Source organism: Podarcis gaigeae, assembly GCF_964106915.1.
Source record: "Podarcis gaigeae genome assembly, chromosome: 2".
NCBI lineage: Eukaryota > Metazoa > Chordata > Lepidosauria > Squamata > Lacertidae > Podarcis > Podarcis gaigeae.
The window spans coordinates 8,097,466-8,114,590 of NC_139679.1; the positions used below are offsets into that span (position 1 = coordinate 8,097,466).

At 43.0% G+C, this 17,125-nt stretch overlaps 1 protein-coding gene and 1 long non-coding RNA gene across 5 annotated transcripts in view; one reads left to right on the plus strand and one right to left on the minus strand.

Moving 5' to 3' along the window:
- Positions 1-434: 434 nt before the first annotated feature.
- HIGD1C (HIG1 hypoxia inducible domain family member 1C) lies at positions 435-11,365 on the minus strand. Of its 4 annotated transcripts, XM_083729545.1 has the most exons (6): positions 11,231-11,323; positions 7,570-7,688; positions 6,931-7,015; positions 4,176-4,278; positions 1,257-1,391; positions 435-660 (listed from the first exon to the last, which is right to left on the minus strand). In XM_083729545.1, exons 4-6 carry the CDS (start codon positions 4,267-4,269, stop codon positions 596-598), a joined length of 294 nt encoding a protein of 97 aa, XP_083585671.1. In that variant the 5' UTR covers positions 4,270-4,278; positions 6,931-7,015; positions 7,570-7,688; positions 11,231-11,323; the 3' UTR covers positions 435-595. The 4 variants fall into 4 exon arrangements, with proteins under 4 accessions (XP_083585671.1, XP_083585669.1, XP_083585670.1 ...); XM_083729543.1 differs by lacking the exon at positions 7,570-7,688 and having other exon boundaries at positions 11,231-11,365; XM_083729544.1 differs by lacking the exon at positions 7,570-7,688 and having other exon boundaries at positions 6,931-7,012; positions 11,231-11,358.
- Positions 11,366-11,442: 77 nt separating this feature from the next.
- Positions 11,443-17,125, plus strand: part of LOC310840253 — a 31,053-nt gene continuing 25,370 nt past the window's right edge. Inside the window, exon 1 of the long non-coding RNA XR_014561875.1 lies at positions 11,443-11,587. This is a non-coding gene — a long non-coding RNA (uncharacterized lncRNA). The remainder of the gene's footprint in view (positions 11,588-17,125) is intronic.

Here is a 17,125-nt window from a genome sequence, read left to right on the forward strand (position 1 = left end):
TGCTTCACCTGTTCATGTGTATATCCTAAAAATGTGTGGCAGGCTTTATTCTGGTGTTGTTGTTTTGGTGGGTGCACTGGCATGGATGTTGGAAGGCCTCTCAACTCAATGGCAAAGCCGCATGCATGGTGTAAGTGAAATCGCAAGCTCAGTTCCAGACATTATCAAAAAGAACTCAGGTAGGAGGGAGCCCACTGGCCGATGCCTTAGAGAGCAGCTGCCAGTGTAGAGGCTGAGAAGACAAACCAGCGGTCTGACTCTGTATCACGCAGCTTCCTATGCCCAGACATTAGCCACGTTAAGACTCCCCTAGGGGGCTTAGCTGCTGGTCTTTCTAAAAACTGGACACAACTCTGAACCTTGAGAGCGAATGTTCAACTCAAACCAGGAAAAAGCTGCAAAGTTGACTCAGATCTGGATGCCCAATGCAGAGATTGTCTTCAGCATATAAAAGCTGCTTTAATAAATGGGGAGGGTGGTGAGAATCCTGGCGGCATACTTGGAATACATTCTAAAAACACTTATACATTCAACTTTTTATAAAATAATACTGAATCAAATGTTTTGCTCTTCCTCTTTGCTTTGATGATGATGATCATTTGTTCGGTCCACTGGTGCCGGAACGTTTCATGTAATCTGTATACATGGAATATAAAACTCCTAACAAAAGAAAACAGATATATTAGTTAGCAATGGCTGCTTCAATATCATCCAGCAACTGTTGTATTGAACAGAAATAAGGTCACCTTTGCTATCTTAGCACAGGTAAATGGATCTGTTGCCTGGTGATGACTCGACAACAAAAGCTCAGGGCTTTGAATCAAAAACTACAGTGCTACCTGTTTACTCACTACAGCCTGCCAGGGAACGTTTTCAGCCCCATGAGCCAGATCTTTACCCACCCCATCGGCCAATGTTGACAGGCGAGTGGGCCGATCCATCTGTCAGTCATCTGACACCATGATGGCAATCAGGTGATTAATAGATGGGTGGCTGTGCCCAACGGGGGCGAGGGGGAAGAGTTCTGCTTTCCTAGCACATTCCCTGCAGGAAACACACTAGAAAAGCAGCACCCAGCAGGATTGGACCTCACCTACAATCTGATTGACAGGTGGGTGTGGTGGGGAACCTCTGACTCTTGGCTTGGTGTGGTTTTTTTTGGGGGGGGAGAGAGAGACATGGCCTCAGAAGCTAAACTGAACAGCGGGGAGATTACTTAACAAAAGGGCACTGATCACAACAACATGTTCTCTTACCTACTGTTATTGCACCTACAACAAAGCTTTGGGCTGCAACTCTCATGTGGATGAGGTGGACTGACATTTTTTGGCTTCCTCTGTGTTTCAGCTTGTAAAGCCCATAGCCTACTACAGCAAAGCAGCCTGCCAGACCTGGATATTAAAGAGAGGGGTGTAGTTAAGCACTGAGCACCAACATTGCCTTGCTGGATCAGGTTAAGACTCCATGTAATTCAACATTCTCTTCCTAACAGAGACCAGCCAGGTGCCTTTATGGAGGATACAGGCAGGACATGAAGCCAGCAGCCCTGCCCATTGTCTCAACGATTCCTATTCATGCCGGAATCTCTCCCTTAAAGGCATCTAAAGCAGTAGTTGTCACCATATTGGGTTTTAATACTTTAAAAATAAATAAATGATGATGATGCAATGGACCGTCTCAAGGAGCCAAAAGAGGAGGTATACCCTTCCTACTTTGTTAGTTGAAATCACACACGCATAGTCATTTTGCATCGCCCGTTTGCTTTCCTGGGTTCCTCCCTGATGAACTGGTAGAGTGCTCAACCCACTGCTGGGTTCATGTCCCTGTAAGCTAAGTGAGTTAGTCACTAGTTCTCATCCTACCCAGCTTGAAAGGTTGTGAATATGAAGCCCATGTATGCCACCCTCAGCTCCTTGAATCAAGAATTGGGTGCAGATGTGGTAAACCAACCATGTTGTGTACACATTTTAAAAATAGACCCCCTTCTGAATCAAAATGTTGTTTAAAGCAATGATTAATAAATGACAGCTCATTTTGTTCCAACAGGATGTTTCATTTTCTGGGGTGAAGGCTAGGATTTCAATTCCCAGGTCCATTCACTGTAACCATAACAACTCTCCCTCAATCCAAAATAATAATAAAAAATATTGCTCTGAAGTGACATCCAGATGTGTTGAGCTTTATCTCCTGAACAGTTTGGTTTTGGGAGATTTGTCAGGTGATGTACTTTTTCTTTTTGTTTCTTAGTGTTTGATGCGTAAATTCAATATAATGACATTTCTTTTTTATCTTTTAACTGCAAACCTGGTCTGCAGGAGGCAAGCACTGTCCTTGCAGCCAGCTTAATTGGCAACAGTGCATACAAATTAGCCTGTGTTAGTGGGCATTGCATGTACAAATCACTTTAAATTCTGGAAAGGCACCTGGTCTGATGCAGTTCAGCTGGAGCTGATAAATGGGAAGGAAGACTAATGAAGGTTGATGGGTGAAACTGTGACAGTTTGCAAGGCTTCTGCTTAGCTCTCTCAATGTAGGCACATTTTTTAAAGGAAATCCTACTAGCAAAAAAAGAAATGTCATTCACTTGTCTGTTTAAAATACAGACTTTTTTAAAAGGATGGTATTAAGTCTGTGGCATGGAATATGGAGCCACAATGTGTTTCCTACCTGTTTCTTATACTAGGAGCATCCAACTTCTATATTCTTGAAAACCACTCAGTTCTCCAGTTTCCAATCTGAGGTGTGCCACCTTATGGATGGTCACCAAGGCAGCAGAGAGCTATATAGATGTGACTCTGAACACACACTGCCTCACACACAAGTCTGGACATTCCTATGGGATTCTACCTGCACCACTCTGTTCTTGAACATGAACTCTTCTTCTGCTCCAGCAAAGCAGACTAATCTGTACATAAGATACAGCAAAACTGGAAGAAAACCATTTATGCACACACAGAAAGAGGGAGGTATCCCACATTTCCATCAAACTGCAAAAATTGCCAATTTAAAGCAGTACAGTGGTACCTCAGGTTAAGTACTTAATTCGTCCTGGAGGTCCGTACTTAACCTGAAACGGTTCTTAACCTGAAGTACCACTTTAGCTAATGGGGCCTCCCTCTGCTGCCGCGCCAGAGCACAATTTCTGTTCTTATCCTGAAGCAAAGTTCTTAACCCGAGGTAATATTTCTGGGTTAGCGGAGTCTGTAACCTGAAGCGTATGTAACCTGAGGTACCACTGTAATATAATACAAAATAATGCAGCAAAACAGAGCAAGAGTTAGAACTCAACAGATATAGGAACCAGATATAGCAGATGGAATTTAGTCGCTGACTGGAGAGACTATCTCCATATCCCTCTTAGCTATAGCATTATTGGCACAACAGCATTTGAAGCCATAACCCAGAGACTGACCACCATCACTAATTTATTGAGTTCTCAGAGTTATAACAGGTAAAGGTAAAGGGACCCCTGACTCTTAAGTCCAGTCGCGGATGACTCTGGGATTGCGGCACTCATCTCACTTTACTGGCCGAGGGAGCCGGCGTTTGTCCGCAGACAGTTTTTCCAAGTCATGTGGCCGCTTCTGGCAAACCAGAGCAGCACACGGAAACGCTGTTTACCTTCCCGCCGGAGTGGTTATATCCCACCCTGATTCTACAGAGCTGCAGATGGCATATATTAGGGTGTATATACCCTCAGAACCTAGGGCTTGCTGATCAGAAGGTCGGTGGTTCGAATCCCCGCAACGGGGTGAGCTCCCGTTGCTCAGTCCCTGCTCTTGCCAACCTAGCAGTTCGAAAGCACGTCAAAGTGCAAGTAGATAAATAGGTACCTCTCCGGCAGGAAGGTAAACGGCATTTCCGTGCACTGCTCTGGTTCGCCAGAAGCAGCTTAGTCATGCTGGCCACATGACCTGGAAGCTGTATGCCGAGATGAGCGCCGCAACCCCAGAGTCGGCCGTGACTGGACCTAATGGTCAGGGGTCCCTTTACCTTTACTTTACCCTCACAACAAGGCTGCAAGGTAAATTAGGCTGAGTTTGTGTGTGACTGATCACCCAGGGAGACAGACTGCTGAGTAGGGATTCAAACTCTGACAAGTCTCTCCGCAGCAAGTCCAAACACTCTACCCACTGTACCACATGGACTCAAAAGTCCTGAAGGGTTCAACTCACCTATGGGAACAAAGGGGGCATCTCTGGATTTCCTTGCTAGTTTTGATGCTTGGCTGTCATCTGCAGCTGGCGACCAGGACTCATCAGGAGACATTTCTCACGTCTGAATACAAAAAGAAGTGCAGGGAAATAGAACATTGCTTGGGAAAGCATTACTGATTAGAGATGTTCTGATTATGGCAGCTGAAAGGAAGCATACTGAAGGACTGGCTGTGGTGCATTTTAGCGTATTTTTCACCCTATAGGACGCACTTTCCCCCCTCCAAAAATGAAGGGGAAATGTGTGTGCTTCCTATGGGGCGAATGCAGGCTTTTGCTGAAGCCTGGAGAACAAGAGGGGTCGGCGAGCCCCGGGCTTCAGTTCCCCCACTTGGTTTGGAGGCTGGCAGCGGGGAGAAGCGCGTTTCTCCCCGCTGCCAGCTCCACAGGCTTGGGGAACAGCGGGGAGGTGGAGCGCCGCCATCCCGCTGTTCCCCGACCTGGTTTGGGCTTCAGGCAGATATCTGTAAGCGTGGGAGCCTGGCGGGAAGTCGCGCCGGTCTCCCAAGGCTTGCGGAGAGCTGCCTGTTCGGGGGCTAGGGTCGGGGGAAGCTCGGGTGTCCCCCGCCCCAGCCCCACACCTGGGGGGGGGGAATTAATTTTTTTTCTTTATTCCCCCCCCCAAAAAACTAGGTGCGTCCTATGGGCCGGTGCGTCCTATGGGGCGAAAAATACAGTATTTCAAATAAAACTTTTTTTATTCTCTAGTAGTATTTCATTCCGTAGGCCAACCAAGCTTCTCTCCATGCTCCCTGACCTGTGCTGGCTCCCTGGTGCTATGTGAGCGATGTGTTTTTGAGTTACCATGCAGGATGAGGCCTTAGGAGGTTACATGAGGTCACATGGCCCATTCATTCATGCTATTTGTTGAGGATTGGTTCTTAATGATTCAGGGACCTGGCTTATATGGTCAAGCCCTCCAATATTGTCAGAACTAAAGAGGTTCAACAACAAAATGATTTATTCATGCAGAAATTGAGCTTGTACATCCAGTACTGGATTGATAAGGTACAGGATGAAAGTTATCCACGTGTTCTTTTAGTAATAATCTGATAATAAACCCTTTTATTATTTCCCCCCTTTCCCTCTTTTCTTCTGTGCCTCTCTTACAGTATCTTATATGGGTGAACTAAATAACCTGTCAGTTACTTCTTTATGTAGGTCTTATTGGATGTATGTTGCTGTAGAATAACTCTGCAACCTGTACAACACTGATGGTTAAATACTGGTACCATTTTGTGGAACATTTGGAGTGTCGTGGGGAAAAAATTCTCATCAACAGCAGTATATGTTTTAAAGAGAAAGGGGGGGAAAGAAAAGGAAAAGGGAGAAAAAATATTTCTGGAACATGAGAGTGTAAATTCTTTGTAAATTTTTGTGTATATGTGTGTAATTTAACCTAATAAAGATTATTAAAAAACAAAACAAAAAAACAGCAGTATATGTTTTTTCCATCAGTAGCCATTTAAACATTTCCTATCTCCAAACTGGCTCTTATTTTTCTTAAAAATCAAAGCCAGTTGATCTATAGCACAACGCATAATATTTTAGCAGTGTCATAAACAATGACTGTAGTTTACCTTACAGATAGGTAGCCGTGTTGGTCTGCCATAGTCAAAACAAAAAAATTCCTTCCAGTAGCACCTTAAAGACCAACTAAGTTAGTTCTTGGTATGAGCTTTCGTGTGCATGCACACTTCTTCAGAAGAAGTATCTGAAGTATCTGAAGAAGTGTGCATGCACACGAAAGCTCATACCAAGAACTAACTTAGTTGGTCTTTAAGGTGCTACTGGAAGGAATTTTTTTTGTTTTGTAGTTTACCTGTTCTTTTTATTACATGTTTATGCTGTGCTTCTCCCAAGGAGCTCAGGGTAGCTCCCCCACCCGCATTATTCTCAAAATCATCCTATGAAGTACCGTAGATCAGGCTAAGAGAGAGTTCCTGGACAATAGTCACCCAATTAGGCTTATCACTCAGCAGGGATTTGAACCTGCTCTTAGTCTCTGAACACAACACTCCTCTGACTTTCTTAATCCACTAGCTAATAGTTTCATATACATGTTATAGTGTTATAGGCAACACTCTGCCAAACCATACAAAGGTACAGAATACATTTTTCATTTCAAGTAGATGCCTAATCTCATTGTAAAGGCTACCCAACATAATTGATCTACAAATAGCAGCTTTGCTAATTAAACAACCCTTACTATTATCCTTGGTTCTCAAGAGTGAATTCATATAACTTTAGTTCTTTGCCAGCTTCTATACCTTTTCTGCAAGATTCAAGAGCAACTGAATCTCAGAAACCTTTTCCCGCCTACTAAAATCCCACAATCTTTTAGCTTCCATAATCTAAACAGAGCACACTGAGTTCCTTATATATATATATTTTCATTTTTCCAAATTAAATCCTATCCTATTGCCCTTCTTTGAAGTTGTTTGCAGTCTTTCGGTCTCATCCAAAAGCTGGAAAGAGTATATATAAAATGTATTTCATACCTACATGAAGATAAAATACTTCAGTAGTGAAGCCCTCTTCCATATCATTTTAAAAATGAATCCATTGTGCAAATAGGATCCAGTTAAACTGGGTGCTCTATGAGGACCTCCCATATTTTTAACTAATGCCAATAGTTTTACCTGAGATACAGCCATCTATCTTGATTTTTGTTAGTAATACGGAAAATAAGCAAGAATTCAAGTTGTTGAGTTACCTTTGCTGCTGATGCATTAACTGTCCATCTACTCTGTGATCTCACAAAGAGAGAAATAGGATCTTTCTATGGCAGGCTGTGGCTGCTGTCGGTAATGAGAGACAAATACAATTATAGATCGTTTGAAGGCAACATCTGGTAAAACTCTGTTCTAATACAGTTCTTCTCCCAGGTTCTGTAAGCTTTGTTAGTTTCATAATTGTTCCTAGAAGTGGGCACAAGGGCAGAAAATATCTACTGTCATTGGTTTAATGAGCAGAAGTTCTCTTTATGCATGAAGTAGGCCATAACATTTCATCAAATCATTTCTGGGTATAATTCTACTATGGGGGAAAACATCAGAAGTTTCTCAGATTCCCAGGAGCCTGCATTATAATGGAACTGTTTCCAAATGAAGCAACATGGAAGCCTTTAAAGACTACACATAGTCTTTTTATTATTCCCCAAGTGAACAGTTCTTTGCTAAATCAATGATATTTGTAATTTAAAAACAACTGTCGGAACACCTGGAATTGGGGTAGTGATGTGTTTTATCAGCTTTTACTGCATACTACGGAAATTACCAATTTCCCCTAATTTCACATGCTTAACAGTCTGCCTGTAAAGATTACTATTATAAAATGCTACCTTCTTTCTTACTTTGTTGACTGTACAGCATGCTGTTACTTTTATAGATCCAACAATCAGATCAGCAAATGAGATCCAGTGTATGTGAGCGCTTTACAGTTACTGTCTTCTGTACTGTAAGACCAGCATATCTAGTTAATATTCGCATAGGACAAGCTTGTGATTATTGAGGAACAGACATTCTGAATCAGTAGAGTACTTTGGGTAAATGATTATGCAAACATAACAATATTAATCTCAGAACATCCACTTGGTCAAATATCACTTTTATTCCTTTTGAGTGAACATGCATAGGATCTGCCTGTCTCAGCTGAGAGAGAAAGCCTGTGTTTACACTCCATTTCTGCCTGGTGTAGGTGTCCACACAGTACAGTGGTACCTCGGGTTAAGAACGTAATTCGTTTGGGAGGTCTGTTCTTAACCTGAAACTGTTCTTAACCTGAAGCACCACTTTAGCACCACTCCTGCTGCCGCTGCTTATTTCTGTTCTCATCCTGAAGCAAAGTTCCTAACCTGAGGTAATATTTCTGGACCTGAAGCGTCCGTAACCTGAGGTACCACTGTAATTAGAATGAAGAACAAGTTCCACCAATTCTTTGTTTTATCAATATGTCAAATATAAATACAGTAGCTCCCATTTTTGACACCAGGTCCTACAAGTAATTTCTTCTTTAGTTTATTTATGAACAAATGAGTAGTGTATTCTTGAATCCACATCTCAGCATCTCCATATAGCAACTTCTGCCTACCAGAAAACCTGACGCACTGTGGCATGGGTGGCAGGTACAACCAGAGCATCACCCCCTTGCATAATGATGTAGTATAGAACAGACCTCCTGTAGAAGACAGTATTTTGGCAGGTGCTGAAATTTCCTGAGTCCAACTGTTAAAAGACACTGAATCCTGCCCACAACTGCAACTGGATTGCACCAGCATTTGAGGGATACAAGAGGGCTCTCTGGCTTTCAGGGATCAGGTGTGTTACATTCATTTTACAACAGTTTCCGTATGGTTAAAGGTAAAGGTAAAGGTACCCCTGCCCGTACGGGCCAGTCTTGACAGACTCTGGGGTTGTGCGCCCATCTCACTTAAGAGGCCAGGGGCCAGCGCTGTCCGGAGACACTTCCGGGTCACGTGGCCAGCGTGACATCGCTGTTCTGGCGAGCCAGAGCTGCACACGGAAACGCCGTTTACCTTCCCGTTAGTAAGCGGTCCCTATTTATCTACTTGCACCCGGGGGTGCTTTCGAACTGCTAGGTTGGCAGGCGCTGGGACCGAGCAACGGGAGCGCACCCCGCCACGGGGATTCGAACCGCCAACCATGCGATCGGCAAGCCCTAGGCGCTGAGGCTTTTACCCACAGCGCCACCCGCGTTAGTATCAGGCAAAAACATTCCTCTTCTCCCAGGTCTTTGGCTAATTAAACTACCTATGGCCTTTTGAACAGGAAGGGTGCTGTTTTTGTTGGTTACTATGTTACGTATTTTTGTGTTTTTATATTGTAAACTGCCCTGTGATCTTTGGATGAAGGGCAGTTAGAAATAAAATAATCATAATCATAACAATGGCAGAGTGCATACTTTGCATGCAAAAAGCCCATCCTTCAGCCCTCATCATCTCCTGTCTGAACCGCACCCCCCCCCCCATTCAGCATAGAAAATACTGAAGTAGGACTCATGGTCTGACTTTATATAAAGCAGATTTCTAAGCCCTACGGGGGCATACTGCCCAATATACTATCTCGTGTTTTTATTTTATTAGTTATTATAAAATGGAAGATTGCTTGATTGCACTTAAAGAAAACCAGGTCATGTAATCTGGTAGTTCTATCCACATAATCTCCATACATTGGAGGAGGCGACGGGGGAGTGTCTCTGTGCATGTTCAGAGACGCCCTATTATCAAATCAATTGCCGATATAAGGATTTGCTTGAAAATAAAACTCCAAGGTGGTTGTCACCAATGGAAGCAAAGGCTCAGAAAAAGGTCAATATGGAGGCCAACTGGCCGAAATATTGGGAAATACTGGAACAAGAAGGAGACAGATTAAAACTGCAGAGTTTTGAAAAACTAAAAAACAAAGTACGGGATTGGCTTCACTATTACCAAATAATGGAGGCTTACAATTTGGATAAGAAAATTAGTTTTCAGGTGGAGAAATCAAAATTGGAAACAGAACTGTTAGATCCTAAAATTAAGAACTTGTCAAGAATGTATAACTTGCTGTTGAAATGGAGTACTCAGGATGAAATGGTGAAATCTGCTATGATAAAATGGGCACAAGATGTTGGACATAACATTATGATGGCTGACTGGGAACAGTTATGGACCACAGATATGAAGTTTATGGCATGTAATGCCTTAAGAGAGAATATAATGAAAATGATATACAGGTGGTACATGACACCAGTCAAGCTTGCAAAAATCTATCATTTGCCCGATAATAAATGTTGGAAATGTAAAGAGACTGAAGGTACATTTTTTCACCTTTGGTGGACATGCCCAAGGATTAAGACTTTCTGGGAGATGATCTATAATGAAATGAAAAAGGTATTTAAATATACCTTTCAGAAGAAACCAGAGGCCTTTCTCCTGGGCATGGTCGGCCAATTGGTGTTAAAGAAGGATAGAACTTTTTTTATGTATGCCACAACAGCAGCAAGAATACTTATTGCAAAGTATTGGAAGACACAAGATCTACCCACCCGGGAAGAATGGCAGATGAAGGTGATGGACTATATGGAACTGGTGGAAATGACTGGCAGAATCCGAGACCAGGGAGAAGAGTTGGTGGAAGAAGATTGGAAGAAATTTAAAGTTTACCTACAGAAACATTGTAAAATTAAGGAATGTTAGAAGGATGTGGGAATGAAGTAATCTGGCATTAGCAGAAATGATATAAAGGATTAAGTATAAATGGATTGTTAATTGGTGAAAGATGAGAATGTAAAATTACAGTATATTAAGATAAATTAGTAGGATAAAAACAAAGTTGGAAAGGATTTGCTGAAATATCTAATTGAACTAGAATACAAAAAAGGGAGGTGCAAGGAGGTCAAGGATATAAGCAAAGGAAAGAAAGTTATGTAAAGATTTGATTTATGTTTTTCTTTTTTTTATTGTATTTTTCTGTTTTTTCTTTTTTCTCTTTGGTACCTTTAAATTTTTTTAAAAAAACAACAAATCAATTGCCTCAGAACCCTGACCATGTAAACGATTTCTGGGGCTTAATGCTTAAAAGAGCGATATTTTCAACTTAAAAGCATCAAGCGAGCTAATGATGGTATTGCAACGGGAACTGGATACTGGGCATATTTGAGTCGCAGCTGGGAAGTCCTAGATAGAAGTTGCCCTCAGAAATGGCGTGTTTCTGTTGCTTGTTTTCTTAAACGTTTTTTAATGATGCTAATATTTATTTATTTTTAGAATTGTTACCACACATCATTATTATATCATTATTTCCTAGCAACCTGGCGAAATAATAAATAATAATAATGATAATAATCTGAGTTCGTCATCCTTCTTTCGTCCTCCTCCCCTCACTCAGAAAGCAGAAAACAAATCCCGCCCAATTCTCCGCCTAGGTCTGCGCGTGCGTGTGAGGGAGAGCGCGAGAGTCCGAGGGCCTGGCACACCCCTCGGTTTCCCATCATCCTCTGCAGCTTAGGCCGACCTGCCGAGAGGAGAAACCAAGTTGCGCTGGGACGGAGCAGAGTGCAGGGCCGCGATGGAGTCGCAGGCGTTACGAACTTGCTCCCTCTCTCCCGCACCAACCCCCGCTCGTGACGTCACGCCCAAGCCACCAATCGGGAAAGGGGGTTTGCTGCGTGGGTGGCTTCGAGCGGCGGTTAACGCCGGGAGAGGAAAGGCCCGGATGTTCTTGTGTGAGGGCTCAAGCCCCGCCTACCGCCCGTCGAAGGCGGGAAAGGCGTCCGTCTGAAAACTGTTCCCTCAGGAGTGAGTCGTTGGGGTTTTGCTGCCTCGTAGAGGTGCCTGGGGTGGCGGCTGCGACTTGGCATGCTAGAAAGAGGTATATAAGTATTTTTGTAAACAAAGAATAACGTCAAAACATCTCGGGGTGGGGGGTGGGAACCCTGTTAGGCTGCTGGAGGCAAAGGTTTCTGCATTCCTCATTTTTCTGACAGGCAGAAGTTCAGCAGGTGGAGAGGATGTGAGTCCTTGTTGGATTTCTCTCTGACGTGTGTACAGCAGCCAGGGAGGATAATTTAGATCAGGGGAATTGGCTGGAGAGGTTTAAACCCTTCCCATAATTCTGCAACTCCAACCAAATTTGGGCCATGCCGCTGCCACACAGAAGCTTTTAAGTAATAATAATAATAATTTATTATTTATACCCCACCCATCTGGCTGGGTCCCCCCAGCCACTTTGGGCGGCCTCCAACGAAACACTAAAATACAATAACCAATAAACATTAGAAGCTTCCCTAAACAGGGCTGCCTTCAGATGTCTTCTAAAGGTCTGGTAGTTTTTGTTCTCTTTGACATCTGATGGGAGGGCGTTCCACAGGGCGGGGGCCACTATTGAGAAAGCCCTCTGCCTGGTTCCCTGTAACTTGGCTTCTTGCAGCGAGGGAACGGCCAGAAGGACCTCGGCGCTGGACCTCAGTGTCCGGGCAGAATGATTAAATTAAATTAAAACATTGAGTGATCTCGTGGTGCCTCCTGTGGTCTGGCTCTTAGGGGTCGCCAGCCTTTTTGGGCCAATGGTCATCTTTGCAAACTAGAGAAACACACACCCCTCAAACCGCACACACTTCAAATTTATTGGCTACAACAGAATATTTTTAATGCCTAATTTTCGATGAAGGGCACCCTGTAGTTGCCAGGAAAGCCTTTGTGAGAAGAAGAAGAAGAAGAAGAAGAAGAAGAAGAAGAAGAAGAAGAGTTTGGATTTGATATCCCGCCTTTCACTCCCCTTCAGGAGTCTCAAAGCGGCTAACATTCTCCTTTCCCTTCCTCCCCCACAACAAACACTCTGTGAGGTGAGTGGGGCTGAGAGACTTCAAAGAAGTGTGACTGGCCCAAGGTCACCCAGCAGCTGCAGGTGGAGGAGCGGAGACACATTGAGCACATTGTGAGCACATTGGGGGCACACTGACGCTCCCAAATGAAAGGAATGATCACAGAGCTTATTGCGGCTTACTACCTTGTGCCTGGGGACACGGGTGGCACTGTGGGTTAAACCACAGAGCCTAGGACTTGCCGATCAGAAGGTGGGCGGTTCGAAACCCCGTTACGGGGTAAGCTCCCGTTGCTCGGTCCCTACTCCTGCCAACCTAGCAGTTGGAAAGCACGTCAAAGTGCAAGTAGATAAATAGGTACCGCTCCGGCGGGAAGGTAAACGACGTTTCCGTGCGCTGCTCTGGTTTGCCAGAAGCGGCTTAGTCATGCTGGCCACATAATCCGCCGGCTCCCTCGGCCAGTAAAGCGAGATGAGCACCGCAACCCCAGAGTCGGTCACGACTGGACCTAATGGTCAGGGGTCCCTTTGCCTTTACCTTACCTCGTGCCTAGCAGCAACACATCTCCTTTTCAGATGACACTTTAGAAATATGAGACTCGGAATAATATCACAAGCAGCCGGAATAATATCACAAGCAGCTGGTATTTCCAGCTATGTCTGCCTGGTACCACTTGTTCCCTGTTCTTCTCTTGAAATGTATCTCCAGTATAATCTGTTAAAGTAGCTCCTCCTCTTGGTTCACAACTACATTTATTAGCCATTCCAGCATAAGCTGCCACAGCAGAGTAAAAAGGAATATGACTCTCCTTCATTGGGTGCTTCTAAGCAGAGGTTGGATGGCCATCTGTCATGGAAGTTTTAGTTGAGATTCCTGCATTGTAAGGGCTTGGACTAGATGACCCTCGGGGTCTTCCAACTCTACAATTCTATGATTCTATGGTGAATCTACAGAGACCACCAGCAGTCGCATCCAATGCTCCTCATCACTGTATTCAATAAATGGTGTGACACAAATTAAAATTATGTTTTAATGTGTTTGTTTTTTATATTTGCTTTGTTTATTTTATGTTGTGAAGCTGCTCTTAGTGGGCTATATGACCACAAGGGAGGGTTGATTATTGGATGGAGATAATTTTATAACAATGTGCACTTTCATCCAGCAGATGTCACTATCCTCTCAGAAGTGACATTATTGATCATCAGAAGTATTATTTATACAAATACACTTATCTGTTAGATACTTTATGTAATTCTCTTTGTGGCCTAATTAACTATACAATAGAAAGATGGTAGTTTTTCATCTTCAAGTTGCTGCTGAAAGAAATAGGACACAGATTTACTAGCACGACTGGTACCACAATCCAGTAAAGTGAGGCAAGTGCTTGGACTGTGAAACCATACCCAACCTGATTTCTAATCTGCCCTCCTTGTTGCTCTTCCATTGCCTTGGAGAACAGCAGGGGAACAGATCTCAGTTATGATTTACAGAAGTGAGCGACTGGTGTGCTCTTGGTGGGGAAAGAGCTGTTCCCCTGCTCAAGGAGAGAGAGTGCATTTGAGATCTTCTGATCTGGTGCTGGCATTCTTTACTGAGGGAGTACATCCCACTGAAATCATGCTTAGGATCGTGCAGGAAGTCAACAACAAACCACTACCCACAGTTTGGATGTAATGCTAAGCTCTCTCCTTCCTGGTTTGTTTACTTCCCCCACTGGGGAAGAAGCAAAATGGCCACTCATGCACATTACAGTTTATTAAACCATGGTTCTTGCCTTACTGTTACAAGCAAACATTGCCATAGAGTGACACCATCACCACAGCTATGTGGGAAATCATGTTAATACCAAAGCCTGATTGTCTAGAAGCTCTGTTCATCTGAATTCTCTACTTTAAAAGAAAGAGAGATAAATTGTGTGAGCAGAGGAACTGGGCATTTGTGTGGATGCCCTTGACCCACATGAAGTTGTGCAATGGGACTTCCACACCAGGTCCAGTGGTCAAAATCATTGGAACTGAAAACATAATAGGTTCCAAATGGTGGCCCTTTGTGCTCTTATTTCTCTTGGAACATTAACAATTAATTTGCTAAAGCTGGCAGCGTCTTCATGCTTGAGATCCAGTTTGGGAAGAATGGAAATGTCACAAGCAAAGAAATGGAGGCAAAGCATCCTAAATTACATTGCTCTCTGGCTGTTCACAATTCACTGACAAGCCTATTGTTCCCTGATCTCTGAAATTAAAACAGTTTTTTAAAAGTAGATTAAATGGAGCTGGGAAGGTTTGAGAAAAGGTGGTAAACCTTGCTGTCATACTTAATTACATACTATTTGCTGCTTTATTATGAGAGAGAGAGAGAACGTGCATAGCATGGTTGGAATAAATATAAAATGGGCTTAGAAATGTGACGATGAAAAAACACCTATGTGTAGATAATAATATTGCAGTGGAGTCCAGAAATCTTCCCTAGCCCTAACAACCTGTGAAGAGAAGCATTAAATGGAAAATTAAACAATGTTCGATAGAGATAATTTTACCTTAAGAGGTAAGGGCTTACAAATGTGAGAAGCAGAGCCTTTTTTTGTGATGGTGCTAGAGATAGTCAAGTGTTTTGGTGTCTGAGGGAGAAAATTCATATAGTGGTCCCAGGGTGGTAAGATTACCATAAAATAGTCAATTACCAATTCATTGCTATTCAATGATACTCAAAAAATCTGTCACCTAAAGTGAACCTAAAGTTCAAGGGGGTTTGGGGAAGGCATCCTCTCTGGAATTCATTGTCTAAAGATATTTATACTGAATAACCAGCTTTCTTGTGTTTATTTAGAAAGCAGATAGCATCTTCATTTAGGAAAGCATTTGACTGGCTGGTCTTATTGGTGTTAAGGCTTCCTTGCTATTTTGTTTGTGTGATTTGATCAGTTTAATGCTTTACTCTTGTTTAAAGTTGTTATGGTTGCTAGATGACTTTAATCCTTTTGTTGAGGGGTGTAATGTATCAATAAAGCAGCATGAGGTCAGGACTACATGACTGATCTGGTGCTCTTGCCACAGAGCTCCAACCTCACCCCACCGCTTGCATCAGCCAGGTGAGCAGCAGCACTATCACACACAGTGCTGGCCACTCATATAGATATATTCAAATTATATATATTTTCCCCAAATTTGTATCTATACATGTAAAGTGGCTGGGGAAACCCAGCCAGGTGGGCAGGGATTATTATTATTATTATTTAGCAAAAGCAAACCAGTATCCCCCTTGTCTTCCTTTTTGATGCAATTTCTCTTTTTTGGCAATGTATAAGTGGCCACATAACCTACACTAGAGCAGTGTAATGTGTGGGCTGCACTAAGAGCAAGCCATTGTTGTATATGGTTAGACCAACACACTAGGAGTCCAGTTGTTGCTCTGTACTGGTATAGAACTTGAACACTGAATTCTACATTTGTTTTGCATGTTCTGCATCTTGTCTCTTATTTCTGGGGCAACCCAGCCAGATGGGCAGGGTATAAATAATAATAATGTTGTTGTTGTTGTTCTAAGATCCCCAGGCCTTGTCTTCGACAACCACCCATGTTGTTCAGCGTCTTTCATTCCAGATCCACCATCCTTTGCTGGAGATCTTTTAGCCTAGTGGACTCTACCCAGACTTTCAATTTTGTACCTTTGCTCACTGCCAGCATTGACTTCGTTTCTCTGGCCTGACTTGGTTTTGGCACGAGCTGGGCACACATGTTAGTTGTTATCCTACATTTGGGTCCTCCTGGACCTGATTGTGCAAGAAGGCCTGTGTCAAGTCTTGGGACTGATTTTGCCAAGACTTTCTCTGCTTTACTGCCTTGTGAAAGGGGCACATCTACAGAGAAAGAATGTCACTATACTCTTGTTACCACCATGCCATATTCTGTGCATGTCAAACACACATTCACATACCATATTTGTTTGTTTGTTTGTTTCATTAAATTCATACCCCAATTGATTGTAAAAAACAACAACCTCAAAGCAGGTTACAAAAAGATTAAACAATAAAATTGAGGGGGAAATCACAAACATAAACGTTTGTATGTTTTAAAGATAAAATACTAAAAGTAAAATTTCCTCAACTTTCTAAGCATCTGAGTAGGCTTGTCTAAACAAGAATGTTTTTAGCAGGTGCCAAAAAGAGTGCAGTGGTACCTCGGGTTGCATACACTTCAGGTTACAGACTCCGCTAACCCAGAAATATTACCTTGGGTTAAGAACTTTGCTTCAGGATGAGAACAGACATTGTGCTCCGGCGGTGCGGCGGCAGCAGGAGACCCCCTTAGCTAAAGTGGTGCTTCAGGTTAAGAACAGTTTCATGTTAAGAACAGACCTCCAGAACGAATTAAGTTCTTAACCCGAGGTACCACTGTACAGTGAAGGCTTGATCTCAAGAGGGAGGGAGATCCAGAGTGCAGGTGCTCCCACACCACCAGAACCCAAAGCAGTATGTATGAGCAAAGACTATGGAAACATAAATACAGGTTTTGGATTATTTAATTACTTACTTTAAAGTGGGTGTTTTAAATTTGAGAAATTTACAAGACTGTTTCCAGTTAAAAATA